The sequence below is a fragment of the Lycorma delicatula genome, chromosome 4 (genome assembly GCF_047948215.1).
Source record: "Lycorma delicatula isolate Av1 chromosome 4, ASM4794821v1, whole genome shotgun sequence".
Taxonomy (NCBI): Eukaryota; Metazoa; Arthropoda; class Insecta; order Hemiptera; family Fulgoridae; genus Lycorma; species Lycorma delicatula.
Window position 1 is genome coordinate 53,668,322 of NC_134458.1, and position 18,751 is coordinate 53,687,072.

General features: G+C 29.1%; 1 protein-coding gene across 7 annotated transcripts in view; it reads right to left on the reverse strand.

Moving 5' to 3' along the window:
• The window catches only part of NfI (Nuclear factor I), a 989,818-nt gene that overhangs the window by 36,082 nt on the left and 934,985 nt on the right, over window positions 1–18,751 (reverse strand). For all 7 annotated transcript variants that reach the window (XM_075362974.1, XM_075362976.1, XM_075362975.1 and 4 more), the window contains one exon: window positions 15,896–16,114. In XM_075362974.1, the coding sequence (XP_075219089.1) occupies window positions 15,896–16,114 (219 nt within the window). The remainder of the gene's footprint in view (window positions 1–15,895; window positions 16,115–18,751) is intronic.

Below are 18,751 nucleotides of genomic sequence, written 5' to 3' on the forward strand. Positions count from 1 at the left end.
GCATACACAGTTCTGCCAGAAAAGGATAAACTAACTCAGATAAAACAAAGTAAACGATAAACGATGTTATTTTGAACCACAAGGTTCAAAATTACGTATTTAACACGTTTATTGACACATTTTTTATCTACACCATAAATTATTATGAAAGTTTACTAGATAAAACGAATTTTCTTATTTCAATTTTCTTATTCAATAATAAAATAATGATGTGTAATATTAAAATAACAAATTATCTTTGTAATTCAAGTAAAGTTCTTAGATCCTTAAGATTATTTATTAGTTCAAGTCCTAGTAAAGTCAGTTATTTTTATACGGATTTGAATACAAGATCATGGATACCGGTGTTTTTTGGTGGTTGGGTTTCAATTAACCACACATCTCAGAAATGGTCGAACTGAGACTGTACAAGACTACACTTTATTTACACTCATACATATCATCCTCATTCATCCTCTGAAGTATTATCTGAAAGGTAATTACCGGAGGCTAAACAGGAAAAAAGAAAAAAGACAATTTATTAAAAATTAAAAAAAAAAAAAATAAATAATTTTGTATCAATAATTAAAAAATGATCAAAAAATTAATTTATGTTTATTTCAGGTTTTAAATAAAATATTGATATATAATACAACATCACCCGGTTTTCTGAAATAATAAAGAGAACCGATTTCGTAAAAGTAAAACTATGTTTAATCACTATTAAAAGGGACGGGAAATTAATAAGAAACAAATTGTGTAGATAATCTTTTTATATAACGAACAAGGTAAAGGAAGTGGTTATGTAAAACCTCACAATCAGTTAGAAATATGTTTCGGGTTTTACTTAGAACATATTTTATATATAAGAAAAAAAAAACCACAAAACTGAAATAAAGTCTGAATCGATGACTGTAAGTTAATTATTTTCTAAATTTTTTAATGTTTTTAATGATAATTGTATGCGACTCGTTTTTACGTAAACAGAGTCCGGGGATTGTATAAATAAGAGAAAATTAATTGATAGTAAGTGAGTTTAGATGCCGATCAAAATGAATAAAGAAAATATTCCCAAATATACGAGCAAAGGATCAGCAAAAAATCGGCTTAATGGTTCTGAAAGAGCTTAAAAAATAAAGTTAAAAGATCAATGAATGAAAGATAGCTAGAAATTATAAAAATGTAACAAAAATATTCTAAAACACGAAGCACATCTTTCGACTTAGCGACCGAATGTTTAAAAATTTCTTGTCGAAGAAGATAAGGAACTGTAAGAAAATTGTATACCGATTTATACGCATATAGATAATGAAATTTCTAAATTCGCTAATTTAATAAATCATAAAGAACAGTCACAACAGAATAATAAAGACAAATAATTCGTCATCACACACTTATTTCTTATTCGGTTTTGTAATAATTAATTAAACTACGAGCATATATGTTTAAGATTTAAATCGGCATAAATAAACCGACTAATATTAAATAACATCATTGATAATAAAAACAAAAATAACCATAGCACTAATACTTATTAATAATAGTAATGATAAACAATAACAATCATAATAACAGCAATAACAATAACAACATAAAAAACACCAACATCAACAACAATAATAATAACACCAATAACAACATTAACAACAATAACAATAATAACGGTAACATCAAAAATTAAACATCAATAACCACAACAATACAACTTTAATAGTAATAGCAGTAGATTAGTTGTGGTGATAACAGTAGTTTAATGTAGTTGTAGCAGGAGCAGCAGCAGTAGCGGTATTAGCAGAATTAGTCGGTTGTATTTCTACTACTAGAAAAGCCTAGTTCGCATCAGTAGAATAAAAAGGGTAGATAGTATGTCGAGTGGTAAAATTACCGTAATAATAAATTTTAAACCGATTAGAAAGAGGATTTGGAGGTGGATTCTGAGGTCATCCGACTTCCGTGTTACCGTGACTACTGGAGTCTTTTGTGCACCCTTAGAAAGAAAAAAATCCTTGGATTACATGTGCTTTTTGTATAACGGTTGGATTTACAAATCATGTTTCCCACATTATCTTCTAAGGAAGAGGGAAAAATAATTGAGAAAAGGTGAAAAAAAGGGACAATCCTCATAGGAGTAGGAAGAGGCAAAACAGGACTAAAGTCGCTTTTAGAAGTATATCCTGATAAGGTTCCATGTAAGGATGAAACGATTCGGTTTATTAATTTATTCGTAGTCAGTTTTTATTCGTAGATGGTATAAAAAATTTTAAACCGCTGGCTTTGTTTGTAAAGGGAAAAGTACATGACGACCGAATGTGTTCGAAGACAATGTCGAAGTTTAAGCGAGTCTTTTGCGAGTAATCCTGGGAAATCCGTAAGGAAGGCTAGTCCCGAATTAACAATTCTAGTGACGTCTGTGTGGAGGGTTTTAAGGAAACGCTTACAACTGCGTTCATATCGTTTACAGCTGTTACAAGCTCTAAAGTCTGTAGATTGTTAGATTGCTAGCTTCGCAAATGAAATAGCGCACTGTGATGTTGAAGACTTTCTTTATCGTGTCGTATTCAGTGACGAATCGTAAATACTGATAATATGCGTACCTGGAAATCAGAAAATCCTCACGAAATATTGCCGTCTGAACGAGACTCCCCAAAACTGAATGTTCTTTGTGCCGTATCCCGACGGCAAGTATACGGACCGTTCTTTTTCGGGGAAACGAGTATGTCTGGAATGAACTAGCTTGATATGCTACAACTATGGTTGTTTCCTCAACTGCAATACGAACCGCAGAACTTTATTTGGCAACAAGATGGTGCGCCTCCCTGCTGGGATAACGCTGTACGTGATCAGATGAATGAAATTCTCATCAACCCTGGGTTGATCGCCGTGGACCAGATGACAGGGTCTTCTCGTTCACCCGATTTGACCCCGTGAGATTTTTTCTTTGGGGTTTATAAGCGATCAAGTATATGTACCACCGTTACCGGCTGACCTACTCGACTTGAGACAGAGGATTGAAGTAGCTGTCACATCAATTACTTCAGACTTTCTGTTTAAAGTACGGGATGAACTCTTTTATCGGCTGGATGTGTGTCGTGTGATGAATGGTGCACCCATTGAACACCTGCAGGAAAAACTGTCTGACTCGCTCTTCCATTTCATATACAATTTATCAATGTAAGTAAAACTTAATAAATACTACGTAACTTTAAAACCCGATATTCATTTTGCAACACGCGTTTATTAAAAATTGCTGTCAGTGACGTATTTATAAATAGGGGCTAGCGAGGCTATAGTCTACGGCGGCAAATTTTCCAAGGCGGAAATTTTTTCCACGGCCGCTAAAAACGGAATATCAACTTCGCCGAATTTCTTATCTCTCTACTCGGTTCTCGGTAATGGGCCGCACGGAGGCGGCAGCGTCGGCCGGTCGTTCAGCCTATAGACGAGACTGCACATTTGTAAATCCTATAGTCGCCTCTGACTGCTGTATACTTGGCGGGGCTTTCTTGTCGACAACTCGTGATTTAAGGGTTAAATATATATTTTTTCTGTATGACAACTACTATGATTTATTCAATCAAGATCACTTCTTCATTTTCCTATTCTGTATCGATCTGTGTAAACGTTACGACGACAACATTGAAATACAAAAAAAAGTATGAAATTATCAAGCTTATTTTCAATTATTAACCTAATGTAAACTAGGCTTAAATGTAGTAGTAACAACAACCGCAGCAGAAGCAGTAGTGATTGTAGTTGTATTAGTATTAGTAGTAGCAGTATAAGTAGTAGAGATAGTTGTAGTAGTATAGCAATAATTTGAATTGTGGAATTAAGAATTAATTATCAGTTGTATAAAATAAATATTTGCAAAATTTATTAAAACAAGTACAATAAGTAAAAATGGAAATAGGTAAAAAATAGAAAGAATGCTGCAGATGATAGTTCAGTAATGCGCTTAGTATAATGCACATAGTGTTTCATATAATTTACACATATCATACGAACATAACATACATACATACATACATTAAAACAAGTTATATGAGTGAATGTAAGTGTATTAGTGTGAATTTAATTTGTAAAATACATTTTTGCGGTCGTGTGTATGTTACTGTATATACATGAGGTCGTGCTTTAAATTGCAGATTATTTGAAGAATGTTTTCATGCACTGTGTGAAATTATAACGGTTTTAAAAAAAAATAATTAGATAACTAGTATCTCATTGAATTTAAGGTGATAAAAAGAGTAAGTGACCGATAAATATGTAGTAAAAAATAAAATAGAAGTAGACCAGGCTGTGTGAATTAAGTATATCGTTTATAACGGTGACTGCTGCTTGCCATGCAGTGGAAAATGTGAGAAGGAAGTGACCTTAAACATAAAAATGGGGCTGCCTGAACCGAAAAAATGAGGGGTTTAGGAGACATTAAAACATTTAAGACATCTAAAAGTACCTGTTAGTAGAGCCTGAGTTCATGCAATGAGTAAGGAAAACTGAAACAAAATTACCTTCCGTTAACTACAAACCAAATTAGCCAGTCTACACTATCTACCTAGCTACCTACGTCTGTACAAATTAAGCCTGCGTTACGTTCCCCACGGTCAAAACGACATGTATTTATCAAAATAAACCTGACAACCCGATCTCATGGGGGGCTAAATTTTTCCAAAGAATCCTTCTAAGTCGACACCTTTTTAAAATTATTTGGTGTTTACTATTTTCGTAATGTAGCGCTACAGCTGAGCTCGCGAGAGGTTAAAGAAGACATAAACAAATGAAAATCACTCTTAATCGGCTTTCGTTCACGTGTAATAAACGCTGTAGTTGTACCACATCTGATATGAGACACAACTCTCACGAAAATTGTACAGCCATTCCCAAAAACAAGATTCCATGCCAAGCATATTTAGGAAGTGAGTAGTGAAACGGTTAATCGTTGTCTTTTACGTCAAATAGAATGTACTGTTGTACATAAGCATTTCAAGCTCACTGAACAGATGGTACTTAGTCTTTCAAATCATCTTTCAATAAGACTAGCTTTGTAGTGAAGACCATTAATAGAAAAAGTTACTCTGAGGCGTGCCGCTTGAAACTCTTGAAACGATAATACGCTTCATAGTCATAAGAAAGACCAGGACAGAAAATGTAAAGCATAAATTAAAGTAACTTATTTTATTTTGTATAAAATAAATGCGTTACATACTTTTCTTCTAATAAGTAAGAAAAACTTTTACCGTTAAATCCTAATTAATTTTACCCTTTTAATATACATATATATATATATATATATATATATATATATATATATATATGTATATATATAGTGTAGTATTTTATATATATATAACCTAATAATTACAAATTCTTTTCTGTTTGTATGATCATCAGCCAGAATGCAGATTTGATTTATAAAAGTTATTGTAAGCTGTTATGCAAAGCCTAGAGAGAAACAAATATTTGTTTGTTGCCGAGATTTATGTTTTATATTTATATATGATGTTACGAGATTTATGATTTACGTAAGTAGCCATTTCCTTTTCGTTTAAGATGCTTATATCTTCTTATATCTTATATCTTCTGATTCTTATATCTTCTGATGTCGTAACCGTTAAAAATGTTTTTACATTATCATTTACTGTTACAATACTAAGGTAACAGATGGAACTTAAGATAATAATATACTTTACAAAAATAATATGAGTCTACCGTGATTTAATAAACGAGAAGAAGTACTCTTGTATTTTATGAGAAATTTAGAAATTAATAAAAAAGAAGGTAGAAATTATTTTTAGGTAATGAAAGTGGTAGGGGAGATTAGAGTGTCATGCGAAAAACCTTTTTTAATTAGGTGGATACATTTGGATGTAAGCTAATGATGCTCGCCGACTGATGGTAGGAGAAATCTCAGGAAGTGTCATTTTACAGATGTCACTCACTGAAGAATTGAAAAGAAAAGCTCCGATTCCACATCTAGTATGAGCACATGACTCATTCTCTACTTGAGCGATTAATAATAGTATAGATTCGTCCGATAATAACCGAAAATGAACGAAGGGTGACGAAAATCTAACTTGATACTTTTCTGTCAGTCCATCTCAGTGTATCGAGAAGATAAGTGAAAAAAATGATTCCATCTGGTTGCTCCACGACTACTCTCACATCATTACAATAGGCAAATCCTATTTAATTATAGATCTAATTTAGCCTCAGTGCGTATATGTAACTTTAACTTAGTGAGCGAGCATATTTAAATGAAATGTTTAAAATTTGACCTTCCGTGAATCATAATGTATAGTAAAAATACTCTTACTAAAAAAACGCCTACAGATTAATATTACGTATTCGTAATACGGCAAAATGCTTTACGATTATTTTTTTTCTAAAAAAAGAAGTACTAAAATCAAAACGCATTACGTCTATTAAGATCTAAAGGGGTATTTTATACATTTGTTTGCATCAACTTTAACCTCTTTAAAAAATTATTACATAGCTACGATCTCAATTTTATAATATAGAATTCCAACGAAAACTGTACTTAGTACTGTTTCATAGTGTTCAAAATTATTACCCCATTATTTGAAAATTAAGTTAACTCAACGATGTAAATACTGAACGATATTTATTCTGGAGAATTTTAACAAAAATGTTCTCGGAATTGTGTAAAAAATCATAGAAAAACAAACTCTCTAAAATAAAATCCTTAGAATTAAAGGATCCTTTTTTTTTAAAGCATTCTTTTTGTAACATTTTATTGTTATTTTGTAAGCTTATAAAAATTTTGCAATAAAATTCCGGACCGTTCTTATACTACATAAATAACAAACTTAATCTGTACAGACTATTTCACTATCTACATACCTACCTACCTATCTACCTGACTAACTATATCATTTTTACAATAAAAGAAGCAGAATTTTTTATTTATTTACAGTATCGAGTATTCTGTGTAAAAAAATACAAATCGGTACCCACACCTAACAATATGTCAACTGGTTTAGAAACGGTTTAATAAAATGATCAAAAAGTGATTACTTTCAAGTGAATGATTATATATTAGGTGATTTTTTATATCCATAAAGCGGATAATACTTCACTAATTCCTAATATTAAGAAAAACCACAAGAAACACTATACCAGTTGTATAATGTAATTTGTACGATTAATATGAAAATGTAAAGTACTTAATATTAATTTAATAAACACTAAAAATAACCTTGTTAAAAATGATGACAAATTCTTATAATAATACACTAATATTAATAATAATAATAATAATAATAATAATAATAATAATAATAATAATAATAATAATAATAATAATAATAATAATAATAATAATAATAATAATAATAATAATAATAATAATAATAATAATAATAATAATAATAATATTAACAAAAATAATGAACACATCAAGAATAGTAATAAATATTACAATTAAAAAAAAAATTGTTTCAAGAAAAATATTAATTAAAACATAATACCTTTTACATGAACAAATAAAATAAAATAAGGATATGTTAAACGATTCGTAATTATTACAAATTTAAAAAATATTTGTTTTTTTTTTTCTAGAAATATCTCGTACGCTAAAGAATACGCATGAGTGGAAGTGGTAGGGATAACACGTCGCAGATCTTCTTTCTATTCCGCTATCTTATTTGCCGTGGAGTACAAAATATGGTGAAAGGTTTTAGTGGGAGTTGGTGTTAGTTATTAATTAAGGAGAGGGTAACATACCGCAACTTTTTCGGTCTTTTTGTTATACAGTACGTAATAGGAATAACATCGGGAAATGATTCGGGGCGTCAAAATAACCAATTTAGTCTTTATAAATATATGAACGACGTATCTACTTTCTGTTGTACGTTGATAATAAACATTTTACTAAAATTAACTACAAATTTAATTCGACTTCTTTACGAACGATTTTTTTTAAATTTCAAAATTATTATTATTATTATAGTAACTTATTTTAATGTTTATTATCTAGGTACCTATTAAGTCAATTTATATTTTATGAACTGAGATCTGAAGCAACTATTTTGTGTAAAATGACTTCTTACTTATACAAATACGATTTCAAACGACCGAATCGAGGTGAGAAATTGAGATCGTTTTCGGTTTACCAAGAAAATGGGTTATAGGCATTCGGCGGTCGATTTATCACCTCTTTGGTTCTTTTTTTCACCTTTAAAATTTATGCTGATATAAAAATTGCGGAAAATTTGTTTTTTATTATAAATTTTTCACAAGTAAATTAGAAAGATTAAAATATTTGTCTATTATACTTACTACACGATATTCGTATAATGTAACCACAAGTACTCAAATTTACTATTTTAAATATGTAATATGTAACAAATTAAATAAAATTTAATTTAATTTAATGCGAGGTTAAATACCTTTTTTGTATTGCCAATAAAAAGACAACCAAACACCAGGTGCTAGAGCGGTTGAATATAGAAGATTCTCACTTACGTAGTTTAAAACTATTGTACCGAAGTCCACTGCTATCAACACGCTGATGTGTCTAACGTTTTAAAATTTAATTTTATCCGATAAATTAAAAATACTACTATAATCACTCAGTATTTCTGAAGCAGGATAAAAATTTCCAGTAATAAGGAAAAGGATTCTATCGAGTAATACTCTCAACGTATTTGTTCTATGAATAAAGGCAGTTGGAAAACAAAACATTTAGGCAAAACCAGTGGAAGTAATGGAAACATCGCTTCAGATATTAAATAAAAATATATGAATAGACAAGATCTTTATGACGAAACCATTTTATATATTTTGGTTTTGAAATTTTATTTTTACATAATTATATTAGAATTTGCAGAAATACGTATTTAAATTTCGATGTTTTAAATTAATATAAATTTTCATTTTAAATGAAAATCATTCTGATATTTTTTTACCTATTTATAATAAAAGATGTTTGTTTTAAAAAAAATAAAATGATATTTATCCAAATATAATGAAGAAATTTAAGAATTAATAATGTACAATAAACAAATAAAAAAAAAAATTATTCAGATACACTTCTGTATTACATCGCTACTTTTTAAAACTGTTCTTATTGGATATGAAAAAGGGTGAAAGGTAGTTTAACTTTTACGATAGAGGGAGAACAAAAAAAAAACCTTTGGTATGGAAAGTAAAATACGAGCAGTGAAAACAAAAAACAAATCACGTGTTCCTATGCATATTTTCATAATTTAATACGTTACATCCTGTGGTAAAAATTACATGAATTGTATTAGGTGGATTTTAACGCGAATCACCTCAATCGTACATTTAGAAAGAAGATATTGTAGTACAACAAATGGATAACATTTCCCTTTACTTTTTTTAAAACGGTTGAAAAATTACATTTGTAGTGAAATACTGGACTGATATTAATAAAAATCTAAACGGACAGTAAAGATTAAAGGCATTTTCAAATATTTTTTCCGTTTGTATGGTAGCCACGCCCATTCAAAGAAAATCTAAAAATTTTTCATTCGCTAAATTTCAAAAGTTAACTGGTTATAAACGGTTCGTATAATTTTAATTAATTTTAAATTTCTTTATTGCTGCGAAGAATAATACATTTTTCACATCGATTTTTTATACCCCAACACAAAGCTTTCTCAAAATTACGGAAAAAAGTTTTTTCAGTTTAAACCGCTTTTATCGGCTGATATTTCAAAAGTACTGTTTGTAGCTCATAACTCAGGTAATTTATAATTACTATAATACATTAGAAGTGTTAAATAAAACTAGTCTCCTATGAGTGAAAGTGTAACCGCGCCTTCTAATTGTGAAAAGTATGTATCACTAAGTGCAACAATCCGTCCGCCGGCTTGAGTCACTAATTTTCTTCTTTTTTTTATATACACGTATTTACTTTTAAACTAAATTTATCTCTACTTATTTTATTAGGATTAGTATTTCACATTTTTTTCAATTAAATTTATTTTCAATCTCACAAATCATTAATCTTGTTTTATTGTTTACATAATTAATTTGTTTAGAGCAAAGGAACTAAATACATTTATAATAATAATTATTATAAAAATTAGTTTTTAACTTTCTATTCTGATATGCAAAAATTCATAAGGAATGAATTAACTCTTCAATATTATTAATTAATTTACGAAAAAGATGAGCATTATTGTATTGTTATCGCCACATAAATTTAACCAGGTAGGAATAAATCATTGAATGGCGTGTACCCCATTTGCATTGTACCACATACGATTGTAAAAAAAATCCAAATCATCAGAGTTTCCTCTGACGATATGAATATTCACCCTGACGATTACATGGTTACACAAGCATGTTTCCACTTCTTACGTCACTTCTTATAAATTTTAACGAAAAAAATTAATTATTAACATTTTTCAAAAGATTACGTACACACAAGACTCACCGTAGAGTAACCAGATAACCCAAAAACTAGATTTTTTTTTATTTTAATAAACCCTTTTCTGGTCTATTAAAAATGTTTAATTTTTTGTGATCTCAGGATAATAAGGCATTGATTGAGGTCGAGCATAGTAGTTGATGTTTTTTTTTAAAAATAAATTTGTTAATATTGTCTGAATGTTCTAAAAACATTTTCAACAATTTAATATTCTATATAACAATAATAGTATTAAAATACTATCAAATTTCTCAAGAAACTATCATCAAGAAATACTGCTACAAAATTTGGAAAGTTAAAGAAAAATGGCAAGAAATAATTATTTTAAAATAATTTTGCAAACCGTTTCAGAGAAACTAAGATTTGAAATTTTCGAAAAATTGCGATCGTTCCTATAATGAATAGATTAAAAAAATATATAAGTGTTTTTAATTTGACTTAGGGTGTATATTATTGTTTAGGCTGTATTATATTTACAGTTATCGACATTAATTATATCGGCTCATAAACTTATTTTTCCGAATTTTTTATCTATATTCTCATCAAATCGTAATGCTGAATGAAATTAGGGAGTTTTATATCACACTAAGTTCATATTTATTATTGAAATCGCGTTCGAGACGATACTCTGTTTAATTTAGTGCAAATTTAACTGAATTTTTTTGACGAGGAGCAGTTCACTACAGTTTGTAAAGTCGGTCTATGGATTAACAAAAAAAAAGTAAACCAGCTTATTCCTTAGAGTTTACAAAAAATCTGCGCGTTAATAATGATCGTGCTCAGCTGCTGTACATATATAGTGACCACGGTGTTAGTGAAAGTCTGGTAAAAGTTATAATATTCTAATTGGCCTAATAAAGCTTAAAACATTATTTATTTTTAAAAATATTAAACTGTTTCGGTTATTTTGTATCGTTTCCTGATATACTCAGGAAACATAAATGCGGCTCAAGCACGGAGGGATACGGGAAGAGAGGTCAGTATCATCCAACCGTTGTTAACTTAATGAAATTTTTTTGAAATATGATCGATAAGAGAAGACGGGTTGTATTTGATATGAAGAAAAGATAAAGATGGGCAGCCAAGGGAATTAAAAAAAAATAACATATTACAAAGAATGGATGAATGAAGGGCACACAAAAAAATGCTGGAGTTGTTGGTAACAAAATTAGTAATCAAACCATGTAGGTACAGAGGGTGACGGTTTGATAAAACGGTAAAAAATTTGAAAAAAGTGGCGAAACGACAGAGGAAAATTGAATCCGCTAATTCAGTTCTCAATCTATAAATTTAGTTAAAAGAGCCTGGAAGATAAGGAATGGAAAGAAAAGCTTTGTTTAGTATTTATACTGAATCAAAATATATTGTTAACATTATGAATTATCGGTTTCTTCAGAAGGAAACGTGTAAGCCTATTATTGATGACTGGACCCAGAATATCTCGGAATAGGGAAACAATTAAAGAAGTCCTTATGGAGAAATAATAAATTTACGAGAATATTTGGTTAAGGAATACATACTTTTTATTATTACAAACGGTATTACGTCTAAATGTTACAAATGTAACTTTACTCAATTAGTTTGTCTAAATATTAATAAATACTCCCTCAGGTTAGAAATACTTCAGTAGTTCTCTACGATACGGCTGGGTGAAGCTTAACTCAAATATATTATACCTCTGGTCATCCCAGAGGTATAATATATTTTTTTTTGTAATAATAAATTTATAATATTATTTTAATCACCCGAGAAGGCTATCTAACAAAGAAGAAAAAAATCCTCGCATTAAAACCTGAAACGCTTCGGATGAAATTATATCTATGCATTTTATTTGTTTAGCTTGACATAATAACCGATTTTTAAATTAAAACAAAATGCTTTAATACTTATTGAAATCTATTAAAAATTTCCAGTTTTGATTTTTATTCTAAATATTCAAAGCTGAATAATTTTGAATCTCAATAAAAATACTTATGTAAATTTATTAATTACAGAATTTGTATACGGTAAAGAAAAGCTTGAGTCAACTTAATATTTTTAAGTTATATCAATATTAGGAAAATTTTCTTGCTTTTGAATGTATTTTTTATTTAATCATTAAATATTTGATAATTAAATATACAGTAATATTCAGTTGAAATAAAAATTTATTAGGTAAAGATATTTGATCGACAGAAAACCAGTAAAAAATTTAAATCTCTTTCGGAAACAAGAAAAAAACCTATTGAAGAGGCTGCCTGAATTAAATCAAGTTTTACACCGATAAATTGCTTACGAGTACACAAATACGTAGAATCTTATTTGTTATAATAGTAAAATTAAATAAATTGTGAGTTTTTTCAGAATAGACGTAAACCTCTTTCTACTTAAAAAGTTTTGGCAAATATAAATAATTTCCTTTTCTAAAAAGAAGGACATCTTTCGAGTATGCAAGCTGTAAAAAAGTTTTAATGAAAATATTTTTTTTTGTCAACTTTGGGATATTAGTGTGTTAACGGGGTTAGAATAAGCCGATAAGACTTATCGTTTTGTAGAAAGATTCGGGGACGAATCAAGTTACGTAGACTGAACGTAATGTACATGTTGGGAATACTGGGAAAGTTTAGCCGAACAGAACTTAGGTAAGTTTAGATTAAAACTTCAACTATTTTCGAGTTTCTCTTGACTGTACGCTAAGAGCGATTCTTATAAGTTTCCTGCTGGACTATTTCACCATCCTTCTAATCCAATTTACTCCAATTTAATGAACTAAATTTTAAGTATTGTGTAGTTTCTTTTATAGTTTAGTTCTTTAACGTTTAGTTCTGATATATTTTAACTCTGATTGTAATGATTTTAAATTTATATGTTCGATATAGCGCATCCAAGATTTTCTGAAAATTCAAAAAATTAAAAATTTCTGGTTAACAGTAACGAAAACTATATTAAAATACATAAGTATAAAAATATAAGATAAAAAGAAAACGATAATGATTTCTGACTCGAACGAAATCATAATAAAGAAAAACATTATACATAAATAATTACGAATGAACACACAATCATAATGGGTCGAGCCAGAAAAAATTGGGGTTAGAATTAAAAAAGGATTATGTATTTTTCTTCTTCGGCCTGTAAATACCATGATTTTATGTCAGTAAACGTTCTCCAAAACTTCGAAATTTTTTTTCCTCACGTTTTTAGTATCCATTTTAGTATCGCGTATAAGTTGTTTTTTCATCTAGAGCGCTGTGACGTAGGTATAGTCTGTTTGCGTAGCAAGTATATACCGAAATAATAATACTATTATACGTCAGAGTCCGTGCGTCCTTTGATATTTAAAATAGTTTAAACGAATAAAGTATATTATTATTTTTAAATATCTTTTCTATTATACAAATTTATGTAATAATCGAGTAATGATAAATTTAATAATCATAAATAATAAATTTTAGTAATACATGGTGTTCATGGTATACTTTTCCAGGTAATTTTGACATTAACATACTCCTAAATAATAAAAAATTATTAATAGGATCCACAAAAAATTTAAAAATAATGACAAATTTCTACGCAATTAGTAAAAAAAAAAGGTATAGTAATATAAATATGCGCAGAAAATCGTTTGAACATAACAAAATACTCAGAAAGAAATGATGTATTATTACAATATAATATATATGATGAAATTTATTTATATTAAATATATAATTATAATAGCTATTAATTACAGTAGCACAAATTCACGCGAATGAGTAATCATTTGTTTATAATATAATACTCTACGGCTACATGTAAATGGAACTACTAGTAAATACTAGTCAATAATGTCTTGTTAAATTGTTACCGCGAGTGTACCAGTTCCAGATACACAAGACGGGTGGTAATCCGTTGCACAGCGCTACGTCATAGCGTTCTCGATGAAAAAATCAACTTATATATATTCAATATAATTAGTCCGACATTTTGCTTGTATTTATGTTGTCAATAATTTTTTAAACGTCTTCATCCCATTATTTCTCTTCTTTACTGTTATTCTTTAGCTAAATTCGGTTCTGCAGTCTATTTCTATTTACTCGATGTTACTCCAACACCCACATCGTCAAACGCAATCTGTTTTCTAATCTAGCTAATTCTCCTTACGTCTTCGGATTTTATAAGAAGTATTTTCCTCTCCATTACTGTAAGAGTGTTTCTGATTATTTATTTTCTTAAGTGATATTTCCAGAACCGCAGTACATAGTGGAATTAGACAAAGAACTTTGTCTTAATTTAGGATTTCAATTTTTAATTATAATTGTTAAAATAGCTTAAAAAAACACATGAAGGAGATTTTCAGTACTCTTTAATTATTTTTTAAATATTATCTAAAAAAATTGTATTTATTTTTTTAACAGACTTTCATGCTTAAATAAGAACAAAGCACCAATTTAAATAATACCATATTATTTTATAAAGATTTAATCTGTTCTTCTGATAGTCTTGTACTAACTTTCTTCTGGATAAAATTAGTGAAAGATTTTTTTGAACAAAAAGTTACTTTGTCTACATAGACGATTTGTAGATTTTTTTTTGTCATCATCGAAGAGTATTGAATATAACGTAATGATATAATTGTATCATGAAATCATTTTGATATTCAAATTGTTTTCGCGTGATATCTAAAAGAAAATTAGTTTCAGAGAGATTTAGTTAAAATATCGATAATAATTAATTAACGTTGTTTCTCTTAATCCTATTTCTTAAGACACATTTTCTTAGCTATTTCGTTCCTAGAAAATGGAGAACATTTTTTTTCCACCGAGATTTTAAATAAACTTAAAAAATTAAAACGACTCAAAAAACAACGCATTAAAAAGTATTTTAAAATTTAATTTAAAAAAAAATAACGGCATCATGTGTTCAGAAGAAATACGTTTCTGGACCCTTTATACATTCGCTAAATTTTTTAATGAATTAGTATATCGTAAAAGTATCTACGTTAAGTAGTAAAAACAAATAAAATTGTTTTCTGAGGGAACAATCGTATAGAAAAAATAATTTAATATTATTTAATTCAATATTTGTACCGGTATATATATATATATATATATATATATATATATATATATATATAGTATGATAAATAACACGAACTACATAACGGGCGTGTAACCTTCAGGGTGGAATGGTTTATTATAATGGCTTACAAACCACTGCAATTCTATCCTCACAGCATGAGGTTCTTACAACGGCTATAGTTTATATTAATATCTACAAGTAATAAACAAATTTAAAAAAATTAATATTTCCCGCGTTTTCAGAAGTACAAAGTCGTCTTAGAAATAATTTACATTTTATATGGATAAATCACAAATATCGTTATTAGTAATTAATAATCGCATCACGAAACTGATGATTATGAATTAACAAAAACTAATCTCCGCTTATAAAAATAATATTATAATTATGATGCCATATAATCCGATAAAAATAACATCGGCACGTATACGTCGAGCAAACAGTGGTAGTGTAACTGACCGTGGTCAACGTCGGAGTGCCAGCTGGCTTGGCTTGACAAAGAGGCGGGGCTCTGGCCGTAGTGGTAGGACGATGCCATATCTCCGCCGCCGCCTTTTTCCCTGCCGCCCCCGCCACCACCGGCCCCCAATTCCATATCTTCTTCGGTCGAACTGAGACGACGTCTTTTATTTCTAGGCTCTCCTGGACTTTGTGTATTCCTCGGAAGAGATAATGGACCTAAAACGATTACAGAGATATAAACAGTTAAAAGTTTATTAGCGAAATCACATTAATACATAAGATAAATAAGCATCAGAGTAGACTAAAATGTTTATCGAAGATAATAAATAGAATCCCAGTAGACTTCCAATCGGCTAACTTTATCTGAATCGTTCTCGAAACAATAATTAATTGATAAAATGGATCCAGGGTGTAATCAAAAATAAATCAGTACAGAATAAAATTAAATGTAATTAATTGTAATGTACAAAGAAAGCATTATATCCTAAACCGTTATTGAAATAAATTGGGAAAAGTAAACCGTTAAAAATTATTTACAAGACATTTTTACTTAAAACCTAAAACTAGATGGATAGTTTTAGTTTATTTAAAAATATAAGTCGCTTAAAATATAGAAAAAAAAAACACATAAAAAACCTAAGTTTTATACACATCAAAATCTTAGTTCTTTCTTTGTATTCAATGTGGTAATTAAACTTTTTGAGCTAAATAAAACTTGAAGCGGGAAATTTTTTTTATTTCTATGGGCATTCGCTTTTTTGTAATAAATGTGCGGGAAGGGAAAGAGATTTCTCAAATTAATAACGGTGGTTAGTTAATAATTTGACGACCGAAAATGCGATTTTAAATGGCAGATATAACCGGTTGAATTTTGGAATAAAATTATTTTTTGTAGAGAAATTTATTATTAAACTCGATTCTAAAAAAAATAATATATTTTATAAACGCCGTTAGATATATTTGTTTCAACAGCATTTGGTAAGAATTTTTAATTTGTTATATTAATGTTTATTATTATTTCTTCATTTATCTATTTGGTTAGTCTCTAGTGAGGATAATTGTTTTAAAAGTCGAACTATTTCTAGATTAAAGTCGATTAAATGATTTTTGAGCGTTTAATTGAATTTTCCAGTTTAAATGTAACTTAATAAAAGAAAAAAATACTTTTTTACAAAAATTCCAGTTACAAAAAAAATCATAAAATATAATCAAAAAAAATCAAATCGATTAAGCAATGTGGAATACATTTTTTATCTTTTTACCACGGATGATCTTTTGAAGTACGTGGAAAAACAAATATTTGTTCCAACATGTATAATCGGTGAGAAAGAAATAAACTATTTTCAATTAGAGGAAGCTGAGTGGAGAGAAAAAAAGATGCAATTAGATACAGTATTTATTTATTCATTTTTTTTTTTTAGAAATGTTAACTCTTTTAGAATAACTCGAAAAAAAAGGTTAAAAAAATCTAAAAATACAAAATAATGCATCAGGATCATGATGAAAGCAGGTAAGTGGAAGCATCGGTTTTGACATGTTTAACTGAAACAGGAGCTAAAGGAAACCTAAGATATAAGCATGATTTTTAATACTTGTAATCTGTCTAATCTATTATCGTTTAAAAATTCATGTCTGTAGTTTCCCAGTACCTGTTATTTTATGTTTTGATACAACAATCTCGATTTTAGTAAAGTATAATGAAATAAACGTTAACGAAAACCGTATATTATTGGAATTCGGTTAGGTTAAAGAACAAAATGTATTGTATCGTGTTTAACAAGAGTTCCCGGTTTTGCGAGAAAGCTTATAAATAATATTTAAAATTTTAACAGCGTTGTTATTACCTTATTTAAGAGAGCATGAAGGTTTACATTATAACAACATCGACATTTTAAAATGCCAACGATACCACACAGATGTTAGGGCACTTTACAATGAAGCCTGACCACTAATGTTAAACTCAGCTTTTTGCCAAGCTCTGACGATAATAATTATTGTTTACCCGGCTTTGGGGCAACATCTGGTAACCAGGAATCATGTTTTCAAAACCACCGCCGGCAGGCAGTCCCACCGGCAGCAGCAGTGCTGCTAGCAGCTCAGTACGTCCGTTTACTACTGTCGTTGGATTTGCCTATCACATGTATACTACTATCGCGCGTATGTGTGGGTTCGTGCACGTCGACCGTACGAGCATATGTGTTTTATAAAAGTTATGAAGCCCTATTAACACCGGATGCAAATAGGGCATAACTTGTTTTATATATTATATAGCGTATATAAATATATTACTGAATTTAAGACATCTTTACGAACTCATCGCGCTACTTTCCAGTACGTAATGATCAAATCCATTAATTTCATTGACAGCTAAAGAGCAACAACAAGCACTCTAACTTTTTGCTTTTAACCTGTTTGGAAAAAAATGTCTCCTATAAACAGGTTGATAAAAAAAAACGGATACAGATAAAAAAACTGAATACGGATAGCAGATCAATAACCGTTTGGGTTTTCAAAAGTATTTGTAAACTTACACTCGTAATTTTCAAACTATTTATTCTCAGTTAAAATTAAAAAAACAAAAATAAAAATAACTGACTGAATGTAACGGTAATGGAAATTAAAAAATAAAAATTGATAAATGCATGGTGATTAACACAACACACTTTATAGTCTGTTTAATATCCAGTAATTTTCCACTTAAATATGGTTTTAAAACGTTCAGTAAGTTAAAAAAAAACGAATAAAATATCTGTAAAAGAAGGTATCTAACTCCAATAAACACACATAAAGCACACTTTAGCCCACGGAAATTGGTAACGCGGTGACGTTTAAGAAAAGGCAAGATAAATTTAA